The sequence below is a fragment of the Scomber scombrus genome, chromosome 19, assembly GCF_963691925.1.
Source record: "Scomber scombrus chromosome 19, fScoSco1.1, whole genome shotgun sequence".
Classification (NCBI taxonomy): domain Eukaryota; kingdom Metazoa; phylum Chordata; class Actinopteri; order Scombriformes; family Scombridae; genus Scomber; species Scomber scombrus.
In genome coordinates, this window is record NC_084988.1 from 17,164,715 (window position 1) to 17,179,319 (window position 14,605).

General features: G+C 39.6%; 2 protein-coding genes across 2 annotated transcripts; both read left to right on the top strand.

The window, feature by feature from the left end:
* Positions 1 to 6,269: 6,269 nt before the first annotated feature.
* LOC134000622 (cytochrome P450 1B1-like) lies at positions 6,270 to 8,785 on the top strand. The gene has a single exon (XM_062440026.1). It carries the CDS (start codon positions 6,270 to 6,272, stop codon positions 7,845 to 7,847), a length of 1,578 nt encoding a protein of 525 aa, XP_062296010.1. The 3' UTR covers positions 7,848 to 8,785.
* Positions 8,786 to 10,004: 1,219 nt separating this feature from the next.
* Positions 10,005 to 12,737, top strand: LOC134001134 (cytochrome P450 1B1-like). The gene has a single exon (XM_062440698.1). The coding sequence runs from the start codon at positions 10,255 to 10,257 to the stop codon at positions 11,854 to 11,856; it is 1,602 nt and encodes a 533-aa protein (XP_062296682.1). The 5' UTR covers positions 10,005 to 10,254; the 3' UTR covers positions 11,857 to 12,737.
* Positions 12,738 to 14,605: the final 1,868 nt, after the last annotated feature.

Below are 14,605 nucleotides of genomic sequence, written 5' to 3' on the forward strand. Positions count from 1 at the left end.
TTATGATAGCAGCATTGTGTAAAACCGAGGCAGTCGAGATAAATATGTCATAAATAATGTCATTGTCAAGCTCATGTGTAAGATGAAATACAGATAGGCGAGTTAATGTAATATAAAATGGTTTGTCTCATAACTCACAGCATTATTTAAGGACTAAGTGAGTAAAAGCATGAATCAAAGGTAACTCTAGAGGGCAAAGTTCATAATGGACTCTTTACGGTAAAGATTTAATCTCTCCTATCTTTCTCTACTGTAATGATTACAAGGCAGAAAAGTATTATATGGAAAAATTGTATTTTGTGGATGATAGATGACTTCTCTTATTTTGAAGAAGAAGCAGCCATGGCCTATTGCCACTGATTTTAACAGTATAGCCCGCACAAAGGTCAATGTTGACAGGAAAGCTGCCTTTTTTTATTTCTTTTTTTTAAAGACAGCTCTTTTAAGACCAGCTCCATTATTCCAAAACCAAAATATGAAGAAATTTAGATAAAAACAACATAAAAATACAGAATTTCATGATATGCAACCTATACCAATTCAAAAAAGATGTCACATGGGTGACTGAATGTTCAAAGTAATAATCCAGAGTTATCCATATAAAAGTTTAACATCCTAATTGCCTCCTGATAGGTAATAATATTCATTGAATGATTGTTCATTTCATTATAATATAGCACATTGTGACCTGTGATGTCAATAAAGTGATTTCAACGTTCTAGTTTTTGATATCTTTATTTTGGCCTTATCCCCACATGCGTATAACCTAATATTTTAACAGTGGCATACAGTTTTTAGGCCAATGTAGTTCTTATATCTGGCAGGAGGAGGGAAATGCCTAATGAACTGTCCTGCCCATGTCTCAGCCAGCCTTTTAAGAGCTCACAGAGCCGGGGTCATCTGGAAGCCATTTCTGCTTGTGCTTTCTCCCTCATCTCATTGTAATCTCTCAGTACAACTCCCCACACCTCCTGCCCCCACCCCCGCTCCCCGGTGAAGCCAGAGTTCAGTGACCGAGCTCCCCACACACCAGGCCAGAATGGCATGCAAGCTCATCCCCACTCTGCTCCCCTAGCACGCAAAAACTCTACGGGATTAGAAACAAATATCCCTATACTGTACATAATACATGGCTCCTGCTGGGTGCCACATTAAGTGAAGATTTATCATGCAGTCTGCGCACAGTGAAGATAGTGTCCAGTCCAATAGGAGAGTGGGAAAAGACAAAAAATAACTATTATATTAGTCAATTAATTAATAATGCAGGAACTTACGGTTTGTCTGCAATAGCTTGCATTACAGTGTGTGATCTCACTGAACCTTGTTATCATTTTATTACATTTTCTCATCATTTTTTTCTTAGTCCAACTATTTATTCCTATAGTTTTGTTTTATTTTAAGGCCATAATTTGACCTAAAATTAAGGCTGATCTGAGTAAGTGCATTCAAAGACAACTGTCATTCGTTCTTGATCTTGAATCAAATTATTGCATACCACTTTGAACATTTTATACAGTAATTGCTGTAAGTCTGGAACTCTGAATAAGATTTCTAAATAAATATCTCCCAGAAGTATTACAAGTGTAAAACATTGTACTATGGGTGGTCACTGAGCTCAATCAAACACCTAACCTTATACATTGCTGCTATATAGGACCACATGAAAAGTGCAGTAAGTGTAAGAAAATTTTGCGCTACGGTTGAATCATGCTTTTGGAAGTCACGAAGTAAGTTTCATGGACTTTAAATTATTCCAGGAAAGCATTCTCCAAAAGTAGTGCTCTCCTCTCTTGTATGTGGGTTGTTTCATATTGCCTGTGGCGACACATCTTTGGGCACAGCAGGTCTAATACATCAGATAACCAGATTCCCAGGAATGGTATTTTTAAATTCCAGATGACCACAGTGATATTTAACTTCACCTCATCTTATATAAGGTTGGCTGTACAGCTGCTTTTCACTCACCATGGCCCCTTTTTGTTGTGAAACCTTCCAGACATGTGAGGTTTTGACAAGAATACAAACAAGAAATTTAATTTTCAATAATTCAATAATTTTCTTTTGTGCTGTATTGGTTCATAGTGCTATGGGTGAACTGTGGTTAATACAAACTGTCAGCAGAATGACCATGTTCATAGTCATGTTGATGCTGTGTTCCTTTCGATTATGAAGGCATTTTTGAAAACAGACATGATCCACAGTGCTTCTTTTGAATATACCAAGTAAACATAAACATAGATGGAAAGTGATAATACAGTCGTGTTACATTTTTAAACTTGGTATAACAGACTTTGTTTAGAACCAAGACAAAATTTGACAAAACTAATTTGCCACCTTTTTGTTTTTTAACGTAATCTATCTATTTGACGATATGCAAATGTGATCCCGCAAGCCTTGAGAGTTAAATCATCTGTGCAGGGTTATTCTTGCACATATGTCAAAATACTGCTTATTTTAACCACTTTAGCCACTTTAGCCAGTCAATTTTGTGTCAGCCCACTGAAGCGAATTGTGCCTTTTCTGTGTTTTTCTCTGTTTTTTTTTTGTTCGTTTTTTTTTTACACATAAACAACAATCAGGTCAAACAGTGACATTTTTTCTAAGTAACTCTCTTTCCACATATTGTGGTCTGGCAAATAAGAATGCTCTCATTTCAAACATCACCATCTCTAACTAGCAATGTCCGGTGGTTACCTCCTGGCTGCCTGAGATGGCGCAGGCCCAGAAGATGTTTTTGTTGGTCTGTTTACTGGTTTGTCTGGGTTGTTTTTGGCTGCAGCTTTCAGTCTTGGCTCACCTTTGTTCTGTCATGAAAAAAAAGAAAGACCCTTAATCTTCATTCAGATTCCTGCGTTCTCTCTGCTCTTCCCTTCCCTGTCTCAAAAGCTCCCCAACTGCCTGTTGGACCCCTGGCTTTCCTCTCCCGGCTGCCCCCCACCCTGCCTCACACCCAAACCCCTACCCCCTTTCCCTCTTCCTTCCTCCCTGTCGGTGGTGTGCGTGACAGTAGCTCACTGAGAAGTGGAAATGAGACTAGTAAACAACGATTAGCTCCAGAGCCGGGCCAGCCTGGTCTGCCATTGGTCCTGTCTCCACACAGTGGAGCACCCACCCGCTAGCACATGACATGCAGCAGCATATAGACCCCACCCCCACCTCCACCCACCTCCAAATACCACCCCCTCAGCCAGAGTCAACGCAGGGTCAGGGCCAACCTTTCACAGCCAGGTTACAAGGGGTAATCACAGGCAAACACAGCAGCCACACGCAAAATGCACACACGACACCCCCCAGCCCACCCCTCCAACCCTTTCAACACACACACACACACACACACACACACACACACACACACACACACACACAACCCACCCCTCATACCCTCCCAACACCCATACACTCCCTCCCTCAGCCACAAACCTGGTTCTAATTAGCGTGATGGGGATGCGAATGGCCACATGTGTACGAGGAGCAGACTCAGGCAAGGAGGAGGAGGAGGAGGAGATGGTGGTGTCGGTGGAGATGGGGGGGGGGGGGGGGGGGTAGGGGGATTCCCCCTATAGGAATAGAGGAGAGGAGAAACAGTCATCCCCAATGCAGTCAGTGTATTCGAAGACATTGCTATGTCTCTGGTTAACCGAGGAATCATTCTGGAGGCTTTGGTGCTCAGCCACACCGCATTTCTCAAGACAAACAGCTTTCAGGCAGAGCTCTGAACCAGCAAAACTCTCTACATCTGTAGAAGCGTGTGTAAGGACCATTACTGTGGAAGAATGACACATAATGCATAATGTAGTTACACTTAAGTTACTTTTATTGTTGCCTCCCTGCTCGTTGTCACAATTTAGGCATGCTGCGTCTATAAGACCTGTTAGTTATTCCGTACAATATAACCATTTTCTGGTGAAAGTGTAAGCAAATAAAAAGCTTTCTGTCATATCATTCATAGCAGTAAAATGTTTGCTTTTCAGATTTAGTCACGCAATACTGTAAAAGAGTTGTAAAATCAGCCACACAGGCAAAAATCAATTAAACTTTATGATGAGATATAAAAATACAGCTCATGGTAAATGTTTTACTTGGCTTGTGACTTGTGTGCTGCGTGACTTTACCTCTGACTGTGAATGTAAAAATAAATTTAGCTTCATCATTTGTTTTTATAATGGGTCAAAACAGGCCCCAAGCTTACCATTTATCTAAATTATAACTATATTTCTAAAAGTCTATATTTAATATCATTTTTCAACATCCAGAGCTGCTTCTGTCCTCTCCCTTCTTCAGCCCTCATCCTTCTCTTCCTCTCCTGCTGATAATGACTGACTGTGCTTGTGTGTCAGTTTCTGTCCCTCTGACTTACGTCGGAAATGTTTTAGTACATTCAATTAGGGTCATTACGTACCTGCAAAAATAAACTTCACAGTCGGTAGGAAAACAAGAAACAAATTGTGTATCCCGCGCAGGGAAGGAAAATGTTTTTTCTTTGGGGAATCAAATCCCTTTGAACTGAAAGTTTAATAAATTAATGCAAAAGGAATTTCAATGAATTATTATAATCAATGGCAAACACACAGGCTATCTATCTATCAATCTATGATGGAGCATACACAACAACAACAAACAAACAAAAACTGACTGATACATAACATGATTGTGCAACTATGAAAAAACTAAACAAAAAAGCAGAGCTTGGGATTTGTTACCTGAGGCAAGTAGTTAAATATAACCAAGATTTGACCTCAGACTTTTCATTGTTTGCCTTTTCTTTTCTTTTTTTCAGATTTTCCCTAATATTTCTGAGCACTGTAGCTTGAAAGGAGGGCGACTGTTAAAGGGGGCACCTGAAGTTTCAACACAGTCTAATTCATGTATCAATAATTTACAGATTTTCAGCACAGAACTATTGTGCTAGTTTATTGTATGAGTGTTCAGTCAAGTTATATTCTGCTACGTCCAGATGCAAAGGTGAATCATTCAAAGAAAGAAAGAAATTAATCAAATATATGACAGTAATATTTCCACAGGGATCCTTAAGCTTATATTGATCTTGACACTGGTGATATTTTGTCATATGTAATATTTTTCTTTTTAAACATATAACCTACACATTTAGCCGTGATATCTTCTAAACGTTTATCTTCAGCGTTAATTCTTAAAAAACAGAAATTAATGTCTTGAATTGCTGAAATCTCTAATATGTTTTGTGTATAAATCAAATAAAAAATGTATAAAATACGGTTGGCTGAGGGTCTTTGGATGGGGTTAAGTGGTGCACACCTTTCTCTCAAGTTTATTTTTTGGGCACATTTTATTTTTATCACAAACTAACAACACTAGCTAAATTAATCTTTGCAGTTACAACACAATGAAAACGTTAGTTTTAAATATAACTGAATATTTGTTCTAGACTGAACATATATTAAAGCGTATCATTACAGACACGTTACTGCATACAGATTTTATCTGGTTAAATTTCCAACGGAGAATTTAACTGTTTTGATCTCTAAGATCTACAGAGACCATTAACTGGACACATAAATAGTGGTATGGTCACGCAGCTGGAAATAGAAGTACACATAAAGAGATTTTAGAAAATTCAATTCAATTGTAAAATCAAGTGTAGAGTTGGACAAACCGTAGCTATGCAAACATTTGTTTAGGCACGCGTACGCCCTGCTGAGTCTTCTGCAGCCAATATTTAAAAAAAAAAAATCATGATAGAAAGATACACTTTGAAATGTGCAGACGCTGCCAGTCCTCCAATTAGTAAAACAAATTGGTTCGACACGTTTCCAACTGAGTCGTCACCAGTTGCTGGGTCTTTCCTCTGGAGTGGACGGCTGTCGTTCACGCTGCACGCTCAAAGTGTCACTGGATGCTCAGAAGCACGCGCCTCCGAGATCGGCGGACAGCGGGGAGATAATGTAGTGGGGTCTGCAGGGCTACCACAATGGGAGGAGTATGAAAGTTATCCTGAGCCCTGCCCACCAACTGCAAAACATATAAGACGCTGGAGTGAAGCAAAAAGCAGGCACTTAAAGCTTACATTTTGATGAAAAGACTGACTAAAGGCAACATTTTAATTAAGTATTTCTCATAATGACCTCACTGTCACTTGATTAACACCTGCAATATTTTTGTCATCTGACATGGATATATGAGCTTTTATTTTTCTCCCCCCCCCTTCCCAAATATACAATCACTGAACACACTTTGTTCAAAGTCCTTTTTTTTTCTTTTTGGAGGAACAAGTGCACTGAAAATTTGTCACAATGGCGCTGGACACTGAGTTTGGTGTGAAGGGAAGCAGCATCATCAGGGAATGGAGTGGACAGGTCCAGCCGGCTCTGGTTGCCTCCTTAATTTTCCTCTTCTGTCTGGAAGCCTGTCTGTGGGTCAGGAACCTGAGGCTGAAAAGAAGACTGCCAGGACCCTTCGCCTGGCCCGTGGTTGGCAACGCCATGCAGCTGGGCCAAATGCCTCACATTACTTTTGCCAAACTAGCAAAAAAATATGGCAATGTGTACCAGATACGACTAGGTTGCAGTGACATTGTGGTTCTGAATGGAGAAAGAGCTATCCGTCAGGCTCTGGTACAGCACAGCACAGAGTTTGCAGGCAGACCAAACTTTGCCTCTTTCCAGATGATCTCTGGAGGCAGGAGCATGACATTTACTAATTACAGCAAACAGTGGAAAGCGCACAGGAAAATTGCCCAGTCCAGCCTTAGAGCCTTTTCCTCTGCAAACAGTCAGACCAAAAAAGCCTTTGAGCAGCATGTTACAGCTGAGGCCATGGAACTGGTGCAGGTATTTTTACGCCACAGCACTGATGGACGGTATTTTGACCCTTCTTATGAATTTACAGTAGCTGCTGCAAATGTGATATGCGCTCTCTGCTTTGGGAGGCGATATGGACATGATGACCTGGAGTTCAGGACCCTGTTGAGAAGGGTGAACAAGTTTGGAGAGACAGTAGGGGCAGGTAGCTTGGTAGATGTCATGCCCTGGCTTAAATCCTTCCCTAACCCAGTCCGCAGTGTCTATGAAAACTTTAAAAACCTCAACGAGGAGTTTTTCGCCTTTGTGAAAGATAAAGTGGTGGAGCACAGAGAATCCTTCAACCCTGACATCACCCGGGACATGAGTGATGCCATCATCAATGTGATCGAGCATGGGAAGGACAGCGGACTGACCAAAGAGTTTGTAGAAGCAACTGTCACAGATTTAATTGGAGCAGGTCAAGACACAGCATCAACCTTCATGCAGTGGATTGTCCTGCTCCTGGTTAAATACCCAGACATGCAAGCCAAACTACAGGAGCTCATAGACAAAGTGGTAGGCCAAGACCGACTGCCATCAGTTGAGGACAGAAGTAACCTGGCATTACTGGACGCCTTCATCTATGAGACCATGCGCTTCACCAGCTTCGTCCCTGTCACCATCCCACATTCCACCACCTCAGACGTCACTATTGAGGGTCTCCACATCCCCAAAGACACAGTGGTCTTCATCAATCAGTGGTCTGTCAACAATGACCCCCTGACATGGAAGGACCCACACATCTTTGATCCGACACGCTTCCTTGATGAAAACGGGGCCCTCGATAAAGACAAAACCAACAGTGTCATGATTTTTTCAATGGGTAAAAGACGATGTATTGGTGACCAGATCGCCAAGGTGACAGTGTTTTTATTCACAGCAGTCTTGCTGCATCAGTGTAGCTTTGAGAGCGACCCCTCTGAGCCCCTCACTCTTGACTGCTCCTACGGGCTCTCGCTGAAGCCCCTCCGATTCTGTGTCAGCGCTAAGCTCAGGGGAAAGCTGCTTGGCTTAGTTTCCCCAGCATGAACATCCCAATACTGTGACTCAAGGCCAGCAAAGACTATACACTTCCCCACCAATAACATTTAACAGTGAGTATCAGCATACGTGCACTAAATCCTATTGTTTTAAGACTTTCATATTTAATGATGATATTTAATGAATATCTTAACATGGTCTGTCTTTGAATTATTGTTCAGGGCTGAGAATATGATTTCAAAGATGTAATGTTAGTTAGAGTTAGAATTCAAGCTCATGGACTGTTGGGATTGGTGCAAAAGGGATGGCATTTCTGCTTCACAAAATATACTTGATCAGATTTTGTACATTATTGTAATTCTGAGTGGTTTGCTTGTTTTTCATCCACTATTGAGCATGTACATGTGCAGAATTAGCCACATCCCTTAAATGTCAATTTAAACTAACATAACTGTATATGAAATGCTTGTGAATGTAATGAAGTCACTTAATTGTTCTTAATTGTAATATGTAAAGAATATATTTAATCTTTGCTACATAAAGAAGTTACAAAATATTGTTTTTATAAGTTCATATTTCAGGTATGAAAATAAATGTAATGAAGTTTAATCTATTTCACTATCTACTGTACTCAAAGCATTTGAACACATTAAACAAAGAATGTTGATGAAAAGAAAAATAGAGAAGCCGGGAAGCCAAGAGGAAGTCTTTCATCAAGGATCATCCGTCAGTGAAGAAGAGACATTGCCATGAACCATGAATACTTCCCAAACTTTATGTAACCAGGGTTTTGTTTTACTGTACAAGCACTGAGGCTACCCCATGCCAAACACAAGTCTCATCAGTACACACAATGCAGATGTTTAGCATTTTTTTTCAGTCATGAGGCATTATCATATCAATGTTTGTTTGCAAAGTTTACAAAGTAAGATCTTCAGAGCTACTTGGATGTCACTACAATCTCTTATTCAAGAATTTATGCTATAATACCCAATGGATATGTTTTTCTGTCTGTGCCAAGGCAACATTGGGTCTTGAATGTTTAAGCATTCACGAGAGAGGATACTTTGTTATCAATGTGTTGACTTTATATGATTGAAAATGGCAAAATAAGCTATATCTGAAATGAATAAAATGAATTGTCAGTGTAAAATATCAGTTTGTGTGTCTGGATTAAACTTTTACATCTATTCGCAGTTCTTTTTTACTATGTGCATGTCTGACTACATTATGAAACTAGTTTCTCAGTCTTAATGTATTATTTAGTCAGCGCCAGCACTGTCAGATATATGCCAACAATGTGACATGTGGCACCACCATTGTTTAGATGTTTGTCATTACTCATTGTTATAAAAATAGAAAGCTCTGAAATACTTGACTTGTGGCTGAATATCATTTAAACCCAAGTTTTTTTTTAAATGTAGCATTTTGTTGCACAAATATGCACAGTTGAAGTGCTGAATTCTATTTTGATGCAGCCAAAACCCCAACAGCTACATTATCTCAGTGACCTTTCTCTAAGAGGAGATTATGCTAACACTAACACTATGCAACATACGTTTTATGGAACATCATAAATGGTGCTATTTGTGTATATTCAGTGTTTGGATCAGAAAATCCACAGCTTTCATAGTGATATCACAGGGCCCTTTTCCCTGGATGGTTAGAATTAACAGCTTGGCTGTGAATAACAGGCACCAAATCATGTTTAAAATAGCCATGGAAAGTCCATAGGGGAGTGCTAAGTCCATAAGAAAGTGCAAACAGCAAAGACATCTAACCCCAGAGGAAAAAATAATCAACTTTAGTCTTTGTCCATTAATTGCCCGTTATTCTACCTTTGTAAGCTTCCATCCATTCCATTACATTGCAAAAGTGCATCATTTTTAAACATGGGCTAATTGGTATGTGGAGTTGTTTATCTTTAAAGAGTGTTATGGTAATCTCTATTATGTTCTTTGGCAATAAAACTGTAAATCTGTAGTTTTTGGCAACGTGACCTATTAAGTAGCTGCTCTCCTTTTCCGTCATCCTACAAGGGACGCTGCTGGAAGCAGGCCTGAATGGGAATAGGACTAAGGTCTGCAGACTGTGGTCAAAATGGGAGGGGAGAGATAATAAAAAACCTGAGTCGCTGACCCCTCCCACCATAGAGATACATATAAGCGAAGTGTTAAGGCTTGAATCTGCATTCTTCGAAAGTGGTCATCTGAAGACGCGCTACGCTACAGACAACCACTCAACCTGATCGAGCTCATCTCACTGACTTCTGTAGAGGAGGGGTGAGACATGTGAGTGCTGCTTGGAGTCTTTTTTTTTGGTACAGCTGTTTTTGTCAATCTGATTATAATACAACAACAAAAAGAGTATTTTAATATATTTAAGACTCTACTAAGAAGAACTTGAAATGGTTTCCAGTTTTAAGTAAAAATTGCCTTATTCTTGGACGCAGTGGATGATAGGTGAACAACAAGATAATACAATGGCTCAAATGGACACTGAGTTTGGTGTGAAGGGCAGCAGCATCATCAGAGAATGGAGTGGACAGGTCCAGCCTGCTCTGGTTGCCTCCTTTATTTTCCTTTTCTGTCTGGAAGCCTGTCTGTGGGTCAGGAACCTGAGGCTGAAAAGAAGACTGCCAGGACCCTACGCCTGGCCTGTGGTCGGTAACGCCATGCAGCTGGGCCAAATGCCTCACATTACCTTTGCCAAACTAGCCAAGAAATATGGCAACGTATACCAGATACGACTAGGTTGCAGCGATGTTGTGGTTTTGAATGGAGACAAGGCAATACGTCAGGCTCTGGTCCAGCACAGCACAGAATTTGCAGGCAGACCAAACTTTGTGTCTTTTCAGACTGTCTCAGGGGGAAAAAGTATGACTTTCACCAATTACAGCAAACAGTGGAAGATGCACAGGAAGATTGCTCAATCAACAATCAGAGCATTTTCATCTGCCAACAGTCAGACCAAAAAAGCCTTTGAGCAGCAAATTGTGGCTGAAGCCACAGAGCTAGTTGAGATTTTCCTTAAACTCAGTGCTCAGGGCCAGTATTTCAACCCTGCCCATGAGCTGACAGTAGCTGCAGCTAATGTGATTTGTGCCTTGTGCTTTGGAAAACGTTATGGACATGATGAGGTTGAGTTTAGAGCTATGTTACAGAGGGTGGATGAGTTTGGACAGACAATCGGGGCTGGCAGCTTGGTAGACGTAATGCCATGGCTTCAGTCTTTCCCAAATCCAGTCCGCAGTGTCTTCAAGAACTTTAAATCCCTGAACAAAGAGTTCTTTGGGTTTGTCCAGAGTAAGGTGGAAGAGCACAGAAAGACCTTTGATCCAGAGGTGACAAGGGATATGAGTGATGCCATTATTGGTGTAATTGATAAGGCTGACAATGACAATGGACTCACCAAAGGCCACACGGAGGGAACGGTGTCAGATCTGATTGGTGCAGGTCTGGATACTGTTTCCACTGCTCTTCACTGGATTATCCTTCTTTTGGCAAAATACCCTGAACTCCAAACAAAACTCCACATGCTCATTGACAAGGTGGTGGGGCGAAACAGGCTGCCATCTGTGGAGGACAGAAGTTGCCTGGCCTACCTGGATGCCTTCATATATGAAACAATGAGATTCACCAGCTTTGTGCCTGTCACCATCCCTCATTCCACAACCTCAGACGTCATTATCGAAGGTCTCCACATCCCCAAAGACATGGTGGTCTTCATCAATCAGTGGTCCATCAATCATGACCCCCTGAAGTGGAAGGATCCACATATCTTTGACCCCTCGCGCTTCCTAGATGAAAATGGCTCCCTGGACAAAGATCTCACCAACAATGTTATGATCTTTTCAGCAGGGAAGAGAAGATGTATTGGGGACCAGATTGCCAAAGTAGAGATATTTTTGTTCTTTGCAATTCTTCTTCACCAATGTAGCTTTGAGAAATGCCCCGATGAGGATCTGTCTCTAAACTGCTCCTATGGTTTAACACTGAAACCTTTAGATTACAAGATCACTGCCAAACTCAGGGGAGAATTAACTAAAGTCCAATAAAACTCCAACAGCAATGTTATATAAGGTATGTATTCTAAAATAAATATTCATGTCTTGCATCACAGAGATTTTTTGTGTAACAAGCTGTTATTGACTTCAAAAATGCATTGCTCAGTTAGGATCAAATGATAAGCTTTCTTATTTCTTCTGACATTTAAAATTCTAACTGAATTCACTGTCACAAAGTATGTCAGTTCCTGTATAAAAAGTACCCTGTAAGGCATGTGAGTCTTATCCAAACTGTTAAAGCAATTTTACTCTCATAATTTGTGACTGCAAGAGAAAACCTAAATATATATGTACTGGCTGTGCTACATTATGTGACAAACAGAAAAAATGTTATGAAAACTTTGATGTGGTGGCCAAAAACCACAGCTCATAATAAACCTTAAGTATGTATTGTTATTTATATGAGGTTATTTGGTGGAGTAACCCTAAATTGCAATATAAACTGATGATGATGAATAGATTTCACTTCAGTGCTTTTTTTGCTGACGGAGAGAAATTATGTGCCAGCTGTTAAGTCTCAATTGAACAATTATTCATCCAGAAACTCAATTATCTTTGTATGTACTGAACCTTTCATGTTTAAGCTAAATACAAATACGGTGTGCAAATAAATTGTGCGTAATTCTGATAATAACTCAAGTCATATGTCTAAAAAGCCACTAATTTCAATTGTTGGTTAAACTGTCTTATTTCTTTACTGCACATATACATCATTCTATAAAATGGCTTTTGATGAAAACCACATTGTCTGAGCAGTGAGCTGTATAGAATAGATAAATAATGTTTCCATAATGAACATGACAGTCCTGTGTAATATGTGTACTCTACAGTGTGACTAAAGCTTTAAATGGACAATAAATATTTTTTCTGATTTATAACTCATTCTTTGGGATGCATCATTCAGAGCAGTGAAAGCGTTAAGACTCACAGCACAGAGGCCAGAGAGGTCAATTCCTGACAAGCAGGCAGTGATTCACTCACAGCAAAGTACTCACAGTACAGGCAACAGCCACAAGCTTCACTCATCAATGTTTAATGTGGTTCACTCTGTACTTTTGACTGCAATGCTTTTTTTTTCTTATCAAACCCATTCAGATTCAGCCAAGTCACAGTTAACGCCCATTTACCAAAATACAGAGCTACTATTCATCACTTTAATTTAAATCACAAGTAATTAAAGGTATAGGTCAGAAAAGACTAAAGACATAAAACATTGCCATTTAGGATTAGGAGTGAATCATGAATAACTACATTAAAGTCCTCAAAATATCATGAGTCTTATTATTATTATTATTATTATCATTATTATTATTATTATTATTATTATTATTATTATTATTATTATTATTATTATTATTATTATTATTATTATTATTATTTGTGTACAAAATACAGCAAATCCAAATGGATGTCTTCTGGGTCCAGGCTAATGCAAGGCTAATGGTACTCATGACACATCCCATGAAAGGACATGGTCCAGTGTGCCAGTAACTTCCTCAATTCCTGTCTTGATAGGTAATAGAAAAATAATGGTGAAATGCCAAATATGCACATTTATCAAATACAGCATCCATTCCTCGTCAGCCCCAGTCTGTGTCAAAAAACTGGGCAGATAATGTTTTTATTACACTAAATTTAGCTTTATCAAATGTCACGTCTTTGGCAGGAAACACATTTAATCAATCATTTTATGATTAAGAATTATGTTGATTTTATGTTTTTAACAGAAACTTGGTTAGACCAAGACAACAGTGCAGCTGTTCTTATTGAGTCAACCCCTCCCAACTTAGAAAGGAGGTGGAGTTGCCATTTTGTTTAATGAGTCCCTCCAATGCAAACAGATGTCTTATGGAAATTTTGCTTATGTTGAATATGTGGCTCTTCAATTGAAGTACTCTTCTCAAGCTTCGTTCCAAAATATCTATCTGAATACTGCGAAACATTTCAAATACGCTGAACTGCTGAGTATAATCCGGATTGACTTTGAATGTGCAGTTATTGTTGGTGATTTTAACGTCCATGTTAACAACCACTAGGACAGAGGCAGTATAAACTTGTGTTCTTGATAAGTATGTACTAACTCAGCATGTGACCCACACACAATAAGGGGTACACTCTGGATTTAATAGTCTCCAAGGATCTGACATTTCTAACATTGTGGTGGCTGATGTTGCTCTCTATGATCATTCCTGCGTTTGATTTTAAAGTATTATCTCCATGTACACAAATGTTCAAACAGAGGTAATCACAAATGGTCTTTCACTGAAAACACCAGTGAAATATTTATTCAGGCCTTTTCTTTCACACCTGCCCTCTCTTGGGTCTTAGTCAATGAGCTTGTAGATAATTTCAATTCTAAAATTACAAATGTTACTAATGCCATTGAACCCACTAAGGTGAAGGTAGTCTTTGGTTCGCATGTGGTGAAAAACAAAACTCCGGAGACATTGCATTTATAATTTGGAACTGAGAAATGCAAGGTGGTCCTTCTTATCTGACATCATCGCTAAAATCAATAATATGATAAGCCTTGGTTTTTTTTTACTGTCAATAGGCTAACAAACCCTCCTGTAAAAGTAGCCTATGAACAATCTACCGGGTTTCAGTCTTAGTATTACAGTATCTCAGTGCTGGATTCAGCCTGGTTCGCCACAACATATTACTAGACCAACTGTAATAGTGGGTGGGACTTTCTGGCACAGACTAAACTGGTTTGAATCCTACTTAAAGCTGGGGTGTT

Excerpts from the sequence above, each read along its gene's own strand:
- LOC134000622 (XM_062440026.1), top strand. The coding sequence starts at position 6,270 with ATGGCGCTGGACACTGAGTTTGGTGTGAAGGGAAGCAGCATCATCAGG.
- LOC134001134 (XM_062440698.1), top strand. The coding sequence starts at position 10,255 with ATGATAGGTGAACAACAAGATAATACAATGGCTCAAATGGACACTGAG.